General features: G+C 41.8%; 1 protein-coding gene across 1 annotated transcript in view; it reads left to right on the top strand.

The window, feature by feature from the left end:
• The first annotated feature begins 1193 nt into the window (after nt 1-1193).
• Nucleotides 1194-18141, top strand: part of MED1 (mediator complex subunit 1) — a 110608-nt gene continuing 93660 nt past the window's right edge. The window contains exons 1-3 of the mRNA XM_030220700.1: nt 1194-1282; nt 1664-1776; nt 14462-14540. Coding sequence (XP_030076560.1) covers nt 1690-1776; nt 14462-14540 — 166 coding nt within the window. The 5' untranslated portion in view covers nt 1194-1282; nt 1664-1689. The remainder of the gene's footprint in view (nt 1283-1663; nt 1777-14461; nt 14541-18141) is intronic.

Genomic DNA, 18141 nt, shown 5'->3' with positions numbered 1-18141 from the left:
CCTAGTCTACCAGTCCCTTTTGCCTACTACTTCCAGTCCCAGTCCAGCCTCAGCAAGTTCCTGTTTCATCCTGACCTGCTGTTTGTTTGTGTTTCAGGCATTTCCTCTTCCTGTTCCATCCTCAGCAGGCCCTAGAACTGGAATACTGTGACGAGCTGCAGTGTTCCCCTACCTGTGCCTACTTCCAGCATTCCTGGGCCTGCCTTAGCCAGTGTTCCTATTGGGATCTTGAGCTAAATGCTTATACAAATTTACTTTAAATTATGAAAATGAAAAATGAAGATAGTTTGAAAATTATATCATTGACGTTTTGGGTGCAATTTTTTTTTTAAATCGAGAGGGGTTTTTGTGTTGGTTTAGCCAGCAGTATCTTGAATGGAAGGTCCCCCCCCCCCCAATAGCTATTTTGGGTGTCAAAACTGTTGGGCTACTTTTGGGTATGAATTAGACAAAACATTTTGGCCACCTGGCAACTCTGCTTGTAGGTATAAGCCAAGGAAGTACCTCCATGGTATAAGCCTTTATCAGCCCCAGCAGAAAGTGCTGCTGCCCTGAATGTATCACATGGAAAAGCTCTTTTTGATTACAATGACACGAGCACGCTATATTGCTGAGATTCAAGTGCTGGTACTATCAGCCATATACTCAAATATTCCTAACAAGATACGCCTTCGACCACATAAAATGTTTTTTCTTTCTTCCTAAGGTGACGTTATTTATCAATCCATAACACTTCCAGTATACAGTCTACCTTTTCATACTGATGCTAACCAAGGAAGATACAATTCAGATCCTCTAAATCCCCAGACAACGTCGATCACATACTTTAGACTGCACGAGCACTTACCATTTCACTCGTACAACATACCTAGCTGCCCATCCCAGTTCTTTCTTTCTCTACGGGAGCGACATCTGCCTCAACCAGTCACAAAACGTACTGTCACTTTGATGCAACTGATAGCGGCTAAATGCAGATTCTTTATGACTAGTACAAAAACGCATCTTCACAGAGCTTCCCCCACCCACCACATAGATATTTGTAAAGCAGCTACATGGGTGTCATTGCATACATTAGTTTTATGGAGCAGTACTGAATCGAATCGATGCTGCCTTGTCAAACGCCTCCCTCCTATTTCGGACATGATGCAGCGCTCTCCTCTGACGCAACTTCCTGTTTCCGGCAAGGCGGGATACAGAGCACAGAGGGACAAGTTGTGTGTGTATTATAGTGGACGGGGCACCGGAGAAGGAAAGCTGTGGGATTGTTAATGGGCGACCTCAGGTATGAGTTCTTTTTTTTTTTTTTTTTTTGGGGGGGGGGGGGGGGAGGAGTTGCTTGAGGGAAAGTGTACCATATCGCGGATAAGGAAGGGAGTGGAAGATACAGGGAGACATGGCAGATCATGGGGAAGGTAGACCGGTCCCCAGATCCCCGAATGCGTGTGAGGAGGGTTGCTCGGCGTATGAGAGTGTGACTTGGTATCTTTGCAGTTTGGATAGTGGTAAAGCGCAATGTTTGAGGCTTGGAAGGTTAAAAAAAAATACAAGTAAAAAATGTTGACAGTTTTCACTTTGTGCTGTATGTACCTGAATCCTTTGCTAAAGATGGCGTTTAAAAGTAAGCATAGATCTGACTTTCTTCTTTGCCTTGCCTTACATGTAGAACAGAAGCTCATACTTCAAGAAAAGATGAGCTCCATATTGGAGAGACTGCATGCAAAGTTCAACCAAAATCGGCCATGGACCGAAACTATCAAACTCGTCCGCCAGGTTATGGTGAGCATTTGTGGGTTGTACAGGGAGAGGGAGATTGTATGGGTTGTCTTTGAGGGAGGTGATGCTTGCCTGAGAACGATGCAGATGCCTTAAATTTTGAGTAAGAGAAACATATAACCTGACTCCCTGCTGATTGCAGTTTGGATTGTGTGCTACCATGGTACCAGCGCTTTTTTCCCCACCAGGATTCCCCTGCCCACTGCAGCGAACAGGTCAGTTAGCGGGACTCTGGAAAAGTAGAGAGTATTGGTGGGGGGGAAGAAGGAGATATCAGTGAGGGGGAGACTGGAGAAAGAAAATAAAAAGAATGACAATATTATTTTGGGGTGGGGCAGGGTTGGGAGTGGAGCTTGGGCAGCCCCAAACAAAACGACAATCTGCTGCCTTGGGTAATCTTGAGTTCAGTGTAGCCCCTCTGGAGGGTGAGTTAGTGTGGAGGCTACTCCTGAGAAGCTTGACTGGCTGTTTTTCAATATCTGTTACTCCTGCCAGAATTCTGCGCAAAAAGTTTTCAAAATTCTGCTCAGAAAATCTAATTCTGCAAGTTTTTGTTATACATTAAACAATATGACAGCCCTCCTCCCTGTACACAAATACCATTTATATTTGTCAGCACTCATAGCATCTACCTTTTTAACGGCCCCTGCACCCACACACCATCCATAGTTTTTTCCGCCCCCCCCCCTTGCACCCAGACATAGCATCCACCTGCACCCACACTTACCAGTGAGCTACGAGGAGGAGCTCCATCGGGAATACCTTTTCAGAGCAGGAAAGATCTCACGCTTTCCTGCCCACTGCAGCTGCTCTGTGCCGGTGCTGCAGGTTCTTCCAAATGGCCGTCGAGATTACTGCTTGAAGCGACGGCACTGGCTAGAGGGCAGTGGACAGGAAACAGTGGGGTTCTTTCCTTCCCCTGAAGAGGCCACTAGACCATCAGGGTATGTTAAGGTAGGCCAAGGGGAGGGCCTACCGAGACTCGGGGGGGGGGGGGGGCTGCCAGCCAGCCTTCCTCCCTACCTCCCTTCCTTTAATGTGGGCTGGGGACGGCCCACAGAGGCTTGGGAGAGCCATCCATCCATCCATTCTTTATCACGGCTCGTTCCCGTGTTGTTTTTTAAAATTCCTCTCAGAACGCAGATTCTGCACAAAAATGGTGAATTCTGTGCTCCACAGTGTGACACTGTAGGTGAAGATGATGGGGTCCAGCCTCTAGTGGCAGTGGGAGTGAGATCGACAGAGTTCTATTGAAGGTGGACCCATATGACATCAGATCAGTGGGTGCTCAAGGTCATTCCTGAAGGATACACCCTGGAATTCACACATCCCCTGCCAGATGCCTCTCTAGAATCTTGCTGTCAGTCCAGTTAGTAAGCAAGGGTGATCAGGGATATGCTACAGAGGTTGGTTGACCTGAGAGTGGTAATTATGGTGCTGAGCAGCAAGACGAGCACAGGGTGTTATTCCATTTACTTTGTAGTTCCAAAGAAGGAAGGTTCCTTCACGCCCATTTTGGACTTTATGGAGGAGCTGGCTCAGGAACCAAGAAGAGGGGGAACAATTCTATATCTAGTCGTTAGTGGAGCGCATGATCTAGTGCAAGAGGTAATTGTACTGGGCCCACTTGATAAGAGTGATCATAACATGATCAGATTTGATATAATCTCTGGTGTAAGTACACACAGGAAATTCAGTACATTAGCATTTAACTTTCAAAAAGGAGATTATGATCGAATGAGGAGAATGGTAAAAAAATACACACACCACACAACAACTTAGAGGAGCAACTGCAAAGGTAAACAATCAGGTGTGGATGCTATTCAAAAATACCATCTTGGAAAACCAGAGCAGATATATTTCATCTATTAAAAACGGAGGAAGGAAGGCCAAACAGTTGGCATGGTTAAAAAACGAGGTGAAGGAGCTATTACAGCTAAAACAAAATCCTTCAGAAAATGGAATAAAGGCTCCAACTGAAAATAATAGGAAACAGCATAAGGAATAGCAAGTCAAATACATAGTGCTGATAAGGAAGGCAAAGAGACTTTGAGAGGATTGTGTACTAAAAACCTTTTTAGGTGTATTAGAAGAAAGAAGACAGTAAAAGAATCAGTTGGACCGCTAGATGACTGAGTGGTAAAAGGGGCACTCAGGAACGACAAGGCCGTAATGGAGAGATTAAATGAATTCTTTGATCTTCACTGAGGAAGATGTGGGAGAGATATCAGGGCCAGAAATGGTATTCAATGTTGATGAGTCAGAAACTGAAAGAATTGTCTATAAACATTGAAGATGTAATGGAGTAATTTGACAAATTGAAGAGTAGCAAATCACCTGGACCAAATGGTATACATCCCAGAGTAATGATAGAATTGAAAAACTACCTTACAGAGCTATTGTTAGTAATATGTAATTTATCTTTAAAATTAAGGATGATACCAAAGATTGGAGGGTGGACAATGTAACACCAGTTTTTTAAAAGAGTTCCAGAGGTGATCCGGGAAATTATAGACTGGTGAGCCTGATGGCAGTACTGGACAAAATGGTCGGGACTGTTAGAACAAATTACAGACCATATACATAAACATGGATTAATGAGACAAAAGCAACATGGATTTAGTTAAGGGAAATCTTGCTGCACCAATCTACGATATTTGAAGAGATGACCAAACGTGGATAAAGGTGAGTCGGTCAGTATTGTGTATCTGGATTTTCAAAAGGCATTTGACAAAGTACCTCATGAAAGACTCCCAAGGAAATTAGAAAGCCATGGGATAGGAGGTAATGTTCTATTGTGGAGTAAGAACTGGTTAACAGAAAACGGAGAGAGGGTTAAACAGTCAGTATTCTCAGTGGAGAAAGGCAGATAGTGGGGTTTCCACTGTGCTGGGACTGCTGCTTTTTAACATTTATAAATGATCTAGAGATGGGTATAACTAGTGAGGTAATTAAATTTGCTGATGACACAGTTGTTAACAGTTGTTAAGTTGCAAGAGGAAGATTGGGCCTCCAAGTAGCAGATGACTTTTAATGTGAGCAAGTGCAAAATGATGCATGTGGGAAAGAGGAATCCAAACCATAGTTACGTGATGCAAGGTTCCACATTAAGAGTCACTGCTCAGGAAAAGGATCTAGATGTAATTAAATTTGCTGATGATACAGAGGGTATATTTTCAAAGCACTTAGGGCCCCTTTTACTAAACCGCACTAGTGATTCCCAGTGTGGCAAATGTGATGCATCCCATTCAATTTGAATGGGCTTCATTGCATGGGAATTGCTAGAGTGGTTTAGTAAAGGGGGCCCTTAGACTTACAACGTTATATAGAGCCGTATTTTCAAAGCACTTAGGAGGCATATTTTCAAAGCACTTACAAAGTTCCATAGTAACCTATGGAACTTTGTAAGTGCTTTGAAAATGAGCCCCAAATTTATTCAATGTTGTTAAAATTGCAAGAGAATTGTGAAAAATTGTAAAAGGACCTTGGAAGACTGGGCATCCAAATGGCAGATGACGTTTAATGTGAGCAGGTACAAAGTGATGCATGTGGGAAACGGGAACCCAAACTATAGCTACATAATGCAAGGTTCCACATTAGGAGACTCTGCCCAGGAAAAGGATCTAGGTGTCATCGTTGATAGGTTGAAATCCCCTACTCAGAGTGCAGTGGCCTGTAAGAAAGCAGATAGAATGTTAGGAATTATTAGGAAAAGAATGGAAAACAAAAATGAGAATGTTATAATGCCTTTATAGTGCTGCATGGTGCTACTGCACCTCGAATACTGTGTTCAATTCTGGTCACCGCATCTCAAAAAAGATAGCAGAATTAGAAAATGTACAGAGAAGGGTGATGAAAATGATAAAGGGGATGGGACAATTTCCCTTTGAGAAAAGCCTAAAGCGGCTAGGGCTCTTCAGCTTGAAGAAGAGACAGCTGAGGGGAGATATGATAGAGCTCTATAAAATACTGAGTGAAGTGTAACAAGTAGACGTGAATAAGTTGTTTACTCTTTCTGAACATGCTAGTACTAGGTGGCATGCAATAAAGCTACTAAGTAGTAAGTTTAAAACAAACTGGATAAAATATTTCTTCACTCGGTGTGTAATTAAACTCTGGAATTCATTGCCAGAGATGTGGTAAACTCATTTAGCTTAGCATGGTTTAAAAAAGGTTTGTATGATTTCCTAACAGAAAAGTCCATAAGCCATTATTAAGATGGACTTGGGAAAATCCACTGCTTATTTAGATGGATTAAGGAGGTGGTAGCATCAGCATATTTACTCAAAGAGAAACTGGTTCCTCAATGTCTTGGATCTCATCCACAATAGGGCAGCTTCTTGGGTGGAACGTTCTTCCGTACCCCCTCTCGACATTTGCATACGTTTGCTCTCCACTACCATGTGGATGTTCAGGCACATAAGAATATGGCCTTCGGCACTCGTGTGCTGAAGGCAGGTCTGTGAGGCTCTCACCCGCAATGGTCCCTGCTTTTGGTACTTTCCTCCTCCTCTGCTGCTCGGAGGGACACTATGGAGGAAAAATTGGATCTTGCCTACTAATTTACTTTCCGTTAGTCCCTCCAGACCTGCAGAGCCTACCCTTTTTAGTTTTTTTTGTCTGTCTTTTGAAGAGGTCATTTTGCTACTTTTTCATTTGCAGTCTCATGTCTTGGGGCTGTGAGGGGGTTGTTTAGCTTGCAAAGTTCTCACGTGTAAGTTTCCACAAAAGAAAAATACACACATGAGGCATCTTGTTTCTGTTGGTCATGATAATTTGGAATACTGAAGGCAGCAGCAGTATAAGGCCTGGCGGTGTGGCTGGAGAGTTTGAGGCACTCAGAGGAAATGATTAGTCAAATCAATATTTTTTTTCTCCGAGGAATCTGCTTGGCTGTTCAGGGACTAATTTTAAAGGGACTTAGATTACTTTCAGGCTTACTTAACTCTATGTTCTCAGTTTTCATCTGCTAGTGGGAGTGCATAGTCATCAGTCTGGAGGGACTAAAGGAAAGGAAATTTGCAGGTAAATCAAATTTTTCCTTTTATTTTTCATTTATGGAGTTTGTGTTGCCTAGATTTTTCTAATGGAGTAAGGTGTGGACAGTGGGGAATTGTTAACATTTCCTGGTAAATAGTCTTAATATTGGGCAGGTTTGTAAATGGCTTGTGTGTGTCTCAGGAAGTAATTTTTGGACAAGAATATATATGTTTTTGTTTTGTTTGTTAATCTTATCTGTTTGTGTGTTTATGCACTTTGTGGTATGGGTTTGTGTTATATATGTTAAATGCAGTTTGAGCTCCAGGATTGTTTATCAGGGAAGTGGTATGCAAATTATTTTAAATAAAAGTTAAATATGCTCACATGACTGTCCTATGATAGGAAATATAGAAGACTACAAGGAAAATCCTATTGAAAACTGTTTGGGGTTCCACTGAACAGTATACATTTATGTTGTGGACTTGAGAAACGACTGTGTTAATAACTGAGTTACATTTAGCATGATAGGATAAATGGAAACCTTGTGAAGTTAAATACTTCTCTTATGCTATTAAGATTTAAAAAAATTATAAACCTAAAGTAGATCTCAAGTGATCTTGTAGTATTTGATTGGAAAATGGGAGAAATATCCTGAGTGGGATGAATTGGGAAACGTATGTATGTATCCTGTAAGTCTCGAAGGGGCTGATGCTCAAAACTTACTGAGCTTGTAACATTTTGTTTAGACCGGTTTTAGCTGGTTTTCCGCTTAAGTTATCATGTGACTAATGCACAAAGGTTTTCGGCACTGCTTTTTCCATTTGCGGAAGCAGCAACTGAAAACTCGATGCAAATCTAGTAAAACAAGCTCATTATTAAGAACAAGCTCTTTAGTATTCAAATGATCATTCTGTGTGATGCACGGAAGGGAGCGCCTACCCGTAATGTTCAGATTTTACCGGCATGTTTGAGGTGGTGTTGCTTGTGAAAGGCAGCTTCTCAGTGGAGTGGTCTCTTGAAATTTTTAGTAGCATCTGCATTTTTCATGTCCGTGTATTCTTCCCAAAATAGTACAGAAAAGTGTAATGGATCCAAAAAAAGGTTGTCATGATTCACACATATGACGTCCGTCTATGATGCACGGGGAAAGTGGTTTGTTTTACTTCAGGATCTCTTGCTATAAAAAAACTTTGCTGCAATAAAACTCATTCTTACAAATACATGTATCTTGTGCGCCTGTCTTGCACGTCCAACTTGTACATGCATTCTGCTGCAAATGGAGGTACAGATGGAGGTTTCTTCCTGCGCTTTCTACATGCTTATGAAAATGGTGAGACACCACAAAAGCATCCTTCAGGGGTTGGGTGTACTCCAGTGGCCTCCCCCTCCCCCCCCCCCCCCCCCCCCGAAAGGACTGCACCGTCTGAAAGAAATGATTACACTGAGCATCACTGCCTCTACCAGACTTCTGGCAACGCACATCTCGCAACCTAGACTTCCTGGACACACCTCTGCCAACCGTCTGAGGTCTATCACCCAGACTAAAGTTTCTTATCTGCTGTTTATCCAGATGTTCTCCAAACAACAAGGAACCATGTCAAGGGAATTTACTGGGCTTAGATTTGGACACCGTATCCGCCAACCAGAACAGTTTCCAATCACTAAATTAAAAATTAAAATTCTGTATGTTTCTGGCCCAGTGGTTCCCAAACCTGGTCCTAGAGGCACCCCAGCCAGTCAGGTTTTCAGTATATACACAATGAATATTCATGAGATAAATTTGCATGCAGTGGAGGCAGTACATTCAAATCTCATTCATTAATATTCATTGTAGGTATCCTGAAAACCTGACTGGCTGGGGTGCCTCCAGGACCAGGTTTGGGAACCACTGGTCTGGCCTGCCAAATCTGATGGTAATTCCCATGGGGCAAATGCGATGAAGCCCATAGGAACGGAATGGCCTTTGTCGCATTTGTTGCGCCGGGAATCGCTACCGTGGCTTAGTAAAAGGAGCCCTAAATGTGATAGGATGGTTCCAAGATTGATATTGTGATGTTCCCCTCTCCAGAAGGAGGTTCATTTGTGATGTTTCTCCCTCTAGACAGGGGGCTGCAGATCAGGGTCTCCCCTTTAAAGCTAGTCAACAGAAGAGTTCTTAAAGCATCCTAAAAGGCTTGTAAGAAAAGTCTCAGAAACGGCTTATAACTAGAGCTGGTCATACCTTCATTCTTAGGGATAGGGGTCCTCACGCTCAGAGTGACTATTCTTCAGTTATCAGCCATCCTGTTCCTGACCCCCTTCTTTTGAGTTTACCTTTGGTAACAGGCTTCAGTTTCTGTACACTTGTGCTGTACCATCCTGGTGCCTTTTCTGAAGAACACAACTCTGTACTAGGAGTCTTCACCAAAATATGCAAATTAGCCACTTCTTAGGCAAATTACACTTTCCCTTAGCATTTCTTAATCACGCAAGCATGGAATTCTTTCAGCAAACAGTTCATCAAAACACTCTTCTACAGAGCCCACTTTATGGGGGACCTGGGTCTCAGTTTAGAACAGCCTCCTCACCTTGGACAGAACTTGACTCTAACGTTACAGTCCTGTTCTCCAACCCCAGCTGTTACTTCAAATATTACTGAGTTCAGTTTGGTGCAATGTTCCATTCACATTGTAAGTCACAATAAAATTCCATCAATATATCTTCCACATTATTCTGGTATTCAGGTAAGCACCTTATCTGTTCAGTCTTTATGAACCTTCTCTTTGGGGTTCTATCCCCGGGGTTTTAGCCCGCCTTGGTCCATCTTTGTGAGTCTGCTCACTGAAGACTCAGCATCCTTCCTTTCAGCTGCATGGATACTTCCATCTCTTCAAGGAAGTGCCTTTAATTTAAAAGGGTGGCTCATTTATCAACTCCTCCTTTCCTGGTATCTTCCCACAGGCTCTGGAAAAGACCAGAACCTTCTCCAGGGGCTGACCTCTTAAAGGGACATAACTCCTTCCTACTGCTATAGGTTTTCTTTTCACTTACTAAAGGATAATGTGCACTCCTCCACCTCCCTAGCTATGCTAGGGTTATCACTGAGGTAGGGCAACTTCCTATGATTTCTACAGGAGAATACAGGCCCCTTCAATGTCCAAGCACCCTGTAGTGGCCTCTTCCCCTTTAATCAGGTCACTTCAACATCTAATCACACTCTAGTGGCCTCTTCAATACCATTATGTCAAGCTTCCCTGGGTAACTCCCCCTGGTGGTCAGGTCATGGCAGAACAACTCTGATAGCTGTAGCCCTATAGCTACCACAATATTCTCTTCACTTTTTGGTTGGTGATTATGATGGTGAACTGAGCACATTTTTCACCGTATATTTTGCTTTACTTTATATTTATTGTACACAGAGTTTATTAACAATTTAAATACACATGATGCTAATATATTTGGTTAACTTGTGTTTAGTACCAAAGATTTTTTTTTATTTTTGTGCTCCATTATAAATATTTTGTGAATCCAAATTTCATTCCCATATAGAAGAATAATGTTATTATTTACAAAGGTAGTTTTCTGGGTGGCTGAACCTAGTTGGCGGGATTCCTTATGCATATAAGTCCCTTGAGACTTTATAGGTGCTCATTTTCAAAGCACATAGGCTACTATGTAACTTGGTAAGTCTATGTGCATTGAAAGTGAGCCTCTTAGTGCGTTTTATAGCTTATTTAAAGGTGTAGGTGAATAATTATGATGTATGTAAATGTCATTTTGGCTTGCCTCCCTGTTCGCATCCCAAATATTTCTGTCCAGAGATGCCACTGCTGTAATTTATGTGTTTTTATTTTGTTATGTTTGGTATTTTGCTTGTCAACAATTATATCAAGGCGGTTTACAATAAGTAGTGATTTAATTGACATGAAACACAGAATCAAATCTAACAAAAGAAATTAGTGAGTACAGACAATAGAGCTGTACCGAATAGCATATTTTACTATTCAGCCAAATACACATAATGAAAAATATTATTTGGCCGAATACGAATAATGGGCATGGAGCTTTAATATAACAAATAATAAAAGAAGCAATGTGAAATCAGAGATCGTGTTTATTTCAAAAGGATTTAGAACAGTAGAGCCCCAGATTATATGTATTCGAATTTAAATCACTGTTCATCCGAATACAAATAATGTATTTGGGGCTGAATCGAATACGAATATTCGGTACAGCCCTACTTTCCGGGTTTCCTCAGAATACACCGTCTGGTTAGTGACAGACTATTCTTTCAGATTTGAGTTGCTGTATCTGAGGAAGTTGTATTGGATCTAAGTGAAGCAATGTTTCATTCCATAGCATCCCTCTAGACCGGCACAGATGGGTTGTGCACTCCTACCAGCAGATGGAGACTGAGAACAAACAACTTCAAGTAAGCCTATAAGTGCGCTGCGCAGTCCCCAGAAAAACAGTCTGCTCTCAGTCTCAGCAGATGGTAGCAGTGATAAGCCTGTGCTGCCCTGTTAGTTGGGGCCCTGGGGTAGTTTCGATGAGTGCTCTTGGGGGTTGGTTTTGGTTGGTGAAAAGAGAAAACTCTTCTATCTCTTAAAATAAAAAAAAAAATCAAATATCTATTTCTATAGTTCTGTAGATCGCTGTCTGGCTGCTGGACGGGTTGAGGTCCGCAAGGGCCTCTTTCACCCAGGGAGTGCCAAACATGGGTGGCTGGGTCCCTTCCCCCAGTTGGACCCTTTTTTTGGGGTGCCTTGGTTTGTTGAGTCTCGGCTGTCCGGCTCTGTCTTTTGGCCCTAGTCACGTTATTCTGCTTAAGCTTTAAGAAGAAAAAAAAAAGAACAGAAGAAGTTCTCAGCAGGTTTTTTTTTGGTTGGCTTTGAATTTTGCGGTCTGTTTCTTGCTGCCCTGACTTTTCCTGTCTGTGCAGTTCAGCGGGGTGCCACGGAGTTTACCGCAGGTTCAGGGAGCGATGGTGTTTCAGTAGCTCAAACTCTGTCTCATTTGTCAACGCTGGGGGTAGATGTAGTAGATCTCTGTATTTTATGTGCGGCTCCTGAGCAGTCGGAGGCTGCCAGTGTGGAGACGGGACAGGTGGCAGTGCTGGCACCGGTGCCTTGGCAGGAACGTCAACTTCAGGTGAACAGGTTTGGGCGGCAGCCTCGTTTTCAGCGGGAACCACTTCTGTTTTGTCTGATGCGTCTGGGCCTGATGTTCCGCCACGTTTGGAGCCGGTCTCACTCCCAGAGGTTTGCCAATTGGGTCGGCTCTGCTGGATCCTTTGGGAGTTGATTTCCCACCAGAATTTGTTTTAGCAATGTACAAGGCCTTTTTTTTAAAGGAGATGGTGAAACCATGGGATGAGATCAGAGCACCAAGGAAAGAAGTATAGATGGAAAAAAGAAGAGATCCCAAGACAGAGCCCTGAGGTACACCAACTGATTATGGGATAGAAGTGGAGGAGGCTCCACCAGATTATACACTAAAAGTGTGATGGGGGAGATGAGAAGAAAACCAGGAAAGAACAGAGACTTGAAGTCCAAGTGAGGACAGCGTATCAAGGAGTAGGCAGTGATCAACTGTGTCAAAAGCAGCACATAGGAATCCTGTTTAGAAGGAATGGTTTTGTGGAATCTTAGCGGAGATTGGGTGGCGATGCCGGTAATTGTGAAACAAAACGGGAGCTGGGCAGACTTCTACGATCTATGCCCTGATCGTGACTGAATAGGTAGGGATGGGCTGGAGTGTAAATTTTAAGGGGCTTCGATGTTAGCTTCAGAACTTAGTACAAGAACAGTATTGGGCAGACTTCTACGGTCTGTGCCCTGAGAAAGGCAAGGACAAATCAAACTCGGACATACATATAAAGTATCACATACCATGTAAAATGAGTTTATCTTGTTGGGGAGACTGGATGAACCGTACAGGTCTTTTATCTGCCGCCATTTACTATGTTACATACATTGAGAAGGATGAGAATAGAGACCTTTGGATCTGGTCAGAAACAGGTCATTGGACACTTGCAGGGGCTGTTTTTGTTGAATGAAGAGGGTAAACGCCAGACTGAAGTGGATCAAGAATAGCTGGAGATGAAAGAAAGTCAAGACAATGGAGGTGAACAAAACATTCTAGTATCTTGGATAGGAAGGGGAGGAGGGAGATGGGGCAATAGTTGGAAGGACAGGTAGGGTCCATTAAAGGATTTTTGAGGAGTGTTATAACTATGTTTGAAGGCATCAGGAACAGTTGCAGTGGAAAGTGAAAGATTGAGGATATGACAGATAGAAGGGATGACAGTAGGAGAGAGAGTGCTAAGTAGATGGGTGGGAATAGGATCAGAGGAACAGGTAGTCAGTTTGGAGGAGGAAAGAAAGTGTGCAGTTTCCTCTTCAGTGATTTTAGAAAAGGAAGAAAAGGCAGCAGGGGTTGAAGGAGGGTTGAGAGAATGGACTGAGGGAAGGAGAGGTGGAGATGACTTGGTTGAGAATTCAAGGTTAATCTTGTGACCCTTATCATGAAAGTACTCAGCCAGAGTCTGGGGAGAAAGTGAAGGAGGAGTTGGAAGTGAAGGCACTTTGAGGAAAGAGTTCAGTGTGCCAGACAGACACCGAGGGTTTGAGCCAAGAGAGTTTGTCACCTGGATGTAGTAGTCCTGTTTGGCAAGTGAAAGAGCAGACTAGAAGGAGGTCAGCAAGAATTTGAAATGTATGAAGTCAGCATGGGCACGGGATTTCAGCCAAAGGTGTTTGGCAGATCAGGCACAGGAACAAAGGTAGCGGATTCTAGAGGTCAGCCATGGCTAAGGTTTGGTATGCCTTACAGAACGGGGAATGGGAGGAGCGAGAGTATCCAGAGCAGAAAATAGTATTATAGGAAGAGACGGCCTTATTGATAGACTTGAATAACTTTTATCTACCTCACCAGATCTTTATCTATCACCAACCTCATCCACCCGCTTCTCAATTCCAAATGTAAAACCATACAACACTATCATGCATACATTTTTCGATCCTGTAAAGAACCCTTAGAAGCCTTCTGTAATTGGCTCACTGCATCAAGTAACACTGTATGCTTAATGAAGCAGCCATGTTTTCGCAGCTTTCCAGAACTGCAAATAGGTACAACTGCGATTCTTATTCAGGAGTTTATTCCATCATATAGGTTCCACAGTGAGAGAACTCTTTTTTTTTTTTTTTTTTTTTTTCCCCCCCCTGATACTAGATGATTTTACTGACCTAATTTTCTTGGTTTTAGCAAATAATTTCTGGTCTATAGATTGCAAAGTCCTCTCTTGAACAAACTTGTACAGATTGGCACTCAAGCAAGTGGAGGAGCCTAGTGATTAGTGCAGCGGCGTCGGATCCTGGGGGACTGGTTTAATTTCCACCTCAGCTCCTTGTGACTCTGGGCAAGTCACTTAACCCTCCATTGCCCCAGGTACAAAATAAGTACCTGCATATAATATATATACCACTTTGATTGTAACTACAGAAAGGTGGTATATCAAGTCCCATCCCCTTTCCCTTTAAGTTGGGGCTAGATACAGATTTGCATGCAGTGGAGGGAAGTGCATGCATATTTATTGTGGATATCCTGAAAACCTGACTGGCTGGGATGCCCCCAGGACCAGATTTTAGAAGCACCATTCTAGCCTAAATTTGAGGTTTGTGCCACTTCAGCACTTCTTACCAATGCTGTGATCTTCCCTATTACACAGGAGAAGCGAGTTGGGATGAACTCCGGAGGACATCAACATCTGGTGAGCTGTCTGGAAACCCTGCAGAAAGCTCTGAAAGGTAAATGATTGCCATTTTTTATGCTTTTGTTTACTTTTAATTTACTGTTACAGTAAAAGAAGGGGATATAAGAGAGGGGAGTCTTGAGGGACAGAAATGGAAGAATATGGTGAGCTGTTTCCTAGAGGATCATGTCAAAAGATCAACAGTTCTGTCATCTGTAAGCATGAGCTGCTCCTTCCAGAGCTGATGAGAAGACTACCTTCTCTTCCCATTATTTGTCAGCTCTCATGGGAATTAACCAGTGCTTGCTCAGTAGCTAAAACATCACTGTATCCTTGGCATAATCTGTGCACCGGGCTGCCTTGCTCACTGAGAGCACATGAATTCAATGTAGTTTAGCATAAAATCAGCTTTTACTATGTGTGGTATTTGCTGAGGCCCATCATGTTCTCTGAAGCAGTTCCAGGTTACAGTGTTTACAATCATCTTAATATGTTCACTATCATTGACTAATAAATATAAATTGCATTCATGAAAAGTAAGTTACAATAAAAACTAAATAATAAAAGGTACCTTAAAAAAAACAAAAAAAAAGAGATACTCTTTTTACATTTTTTCTTTTTTTATATGTTTTTATAATTATAGCTTGTGAAATTTGTATGAATGTTATAAATAGTGCTTTCCTATCAGAACAGGATTTCAGAGTATGTTTATTTACTATTTTTAATGTTATTTAATGTAATTTTAAATTGTAAACCGTTCTGATTTACTTTTGTAATAAGCGACGGTCTAGTAAATGAATAAACGATCTCTGCTGCATTTTTTTTCAAACTAGGGTGTTCCATAATGACACCTCTATATCTGACAACAAATTGTCTGTATATTTTTTATTATGCATATCATAAAAATGAAATTATACCTTCTATAAGCTAAACCAGATATTGCTGTTTTTGTGTTTTGAATAGAAATATTTAAGCACAGGTTTAAAAGATATATTGATGTGCTGCTGTCATTTACATTGGAAACGTAAAGCTGTCGCTTGGAATACCTTTTGGCTCTGTACTTAAAATGTGCTACTGTCTTAAAAAGAAAATCATAATGCTGTTTTCTGTAGTGTCCTCCCAGAAGGTTGCAGAAGTTGTGGGTTATGGCCATCGACCAGCGAATGGAGACATATAAAGAAAATAGTTCTTTGTGATTTATTCTTTAAGGTACTGTGAATATCTAGAACACTCTGTCTCCAACAGATGGTGATGGTGCACTGTGCAGGTGCTTGGCTACATTGCCCTAACAGCTCCTAGACTGGTTAATTACGGTTATGTTGAGCTCTGACCTCCTTTACTCTATGGAAGAAAGATTATGGAGAGAGAATTTCTAGTAGGAAATACTTGGCAGTCCCAGGTCACTTTCCTCTTACTCTCTCTTCCCTGGGAGGGGCTCTTGATGTTGAGGTTTCTTCTGACTGGGTGACTGAGGCTGACTCCTGGGTTAGTGTTCTTACTGAGACCCAGTTGAGTATAGGGAGCTTTTCACTGGAGATTTTGTAGACTCATAGGGTAATACTCAGAGGCTTCTCAGTCCCTTCCTTCCTTCCCCACCACTACCCTGTTCTTGAATACTGGAACTTCCCTTTATTCAAACAGCAAGTATATTTTATTGTATGGTACCTGTGAATTGCGTATCTTTTTAGTAAATGAATCCCTCTCAGCCTGGGGGTGGGGGGGGGGGGGCTGGTTCTGAGCACCAGAGAAATCTTCGCTGTTTCCTCTGTTTGCCGTGTGTGTGTGTGTTTCTGATTTCAGCAGCATGTTGTGGCAGTTTCCTTCTAGCATGAGGAAAGAATGAATCATGATTCCATTGTAGTAGCTACTTCCAAAATGGCTGGGTGAATGTGCTTTTATATAAAGTAAACAGCTCCTTTCTGAAGAATCTCAATAATTTACTGTCAACTGTATGTGTTGTCGAATTTTTCTGTTGACTGCTTCTTTCTCTTTTCAGCATGTACTTCAGTGCCATTTGTTCTGTGCCTCCTGTGTTCAATTGCACAAGAGAAATTGTTTTCCGTTGCTTTTTTATGCCAACTCTTTGCTCTGCTTTCCTTTGAGGGTATATATTCCAGTTGGTATTCTAAGCTTCTCTGGTCCCCCCCCCCCCCCCCCCCCCATACAGGCTTCTACTTTTGAAACATTTCTTTGGAGACACTGGCTTAATCTATAAGTAGTTTAAGCTCTTCAGTTTTGTTCTTTCCTTTGCTGCATTTGGCCTCTGGGCAGACAGTTAGGACACTAAGTATCATCATTTAATATATTTACTAATTTCAAATATCACAAGTACTATATTTGAAACGGAAAAAGTACATTCATCCGAAATTACTAATAAAGAAGTATGAACATATTAATATTAATTGACTAGTACTTCCAGTCCACAATTGAAATCCAAGATTAACATTTATGGAGAAATTAACTAAGAAGTTTTATTGACACTAAGTAATTCATAGACTTGATTCTTTTTTCCTCCTTTTACCCAGTATTCTAGGGTTTATATTATTGGGGCTGATGCCATTTCTGTGTAGCTGGCTATATTACAACCTGCATGGTCTATCTGTTCATAATTGCCCTTTTACAGTGTTTCCTATGTTATATATATATATATATATATATAAGTAAAAAAGGCCTGTTTCTTAACGCAATGAAACGGGCGCTAGCAATGTAATGAGTTCCTGCCATTAATGTTTCCACGGTTGTATTCTGAATATAATTGTTGTTTACTTGTGTAAGATTTCTTTATATACAATATTTTTTGTGTAAACTATGTTACAATGTGGTAAAAGTTTTCCTTGTTCAGGCCCTTCAATCAGTTTAACAATCACTTCAGAAGAGCTCCTTACTCGTGAGAATGCAACATACAGTTGCCCATGTGAGAGACTGAGAGTGACAAGGAGGCATATTTTCAAAGCACTTAGCCTTCCAAAGTTCCATAGGTTTCTATGGGACTTTGGAAGGCTAAGTGCTTTGAAAATATGCCTCAATGTGTTTTACAGACAGTGTAAGAGAGAGATACACAGAGTGATTGTGTGTGAGTGACAAAGAGGCTCATTTTCAAAGCACTTAGCCTCCCAAAGTTCCATAGAAACCTATGGAACTTAGCCTCCCAAAGTGCTTTGAAAATATGCCTCAATGTGATTAAATGTTTGTCTTCCCTTCTGTTCAGTCCACTTGCCTCCACTGATGTTCGTACCTCCCTGTATATGATTGTTTGTTAGAGATTGAATCCACTCCACTTCCCTCCTACAAGTTCCGTTCTGTCTGATTGGTGAGGGCGGGGACAGGGAGAGCCAGTGAAACGCTGAACTACAGACTTTCGAACCCTACACTGCCACAGTGCCACAGAGTCAGCTTCAGAATGTTGGAGGTGCATTTTATTATATAGGATATATATATATATATATATATATATATATATATATACACACACACACACACACTGCAATCCGCTCAAGTGCAAGGGTCTGGGACCAAAGAAATACATGCAGTTAACCGGAGCATGCACTTAACTGTTGTGACCCAAAGAAGCTTGACATCTGATAAACATATGTACAGTACTGTTTATTATACATATAGTATGCAGTCTCTGTTAACTGACGTTATGCAGTCTCCTT

The sequence above is a fragment of the Microcaecilia unicolor genome, chromosome 12 (genome assembly GCF_901765095.1).
Source record: "Microcaecilia unicolor chromosome 12, aMicUni1.1, whole genome shotgun sequence".
Lineage (NCBI taxonomy): Eukaryota > Metazoa > Chordata > Amphibia > Gymnophiona > Siphonopidae > Microcaecilia > Microcaecilia unicolor.
Note: the sequence above shows the minus strand (reverse complement) of the source record. Positions and strands in the feature narration are given on the sequence as shown.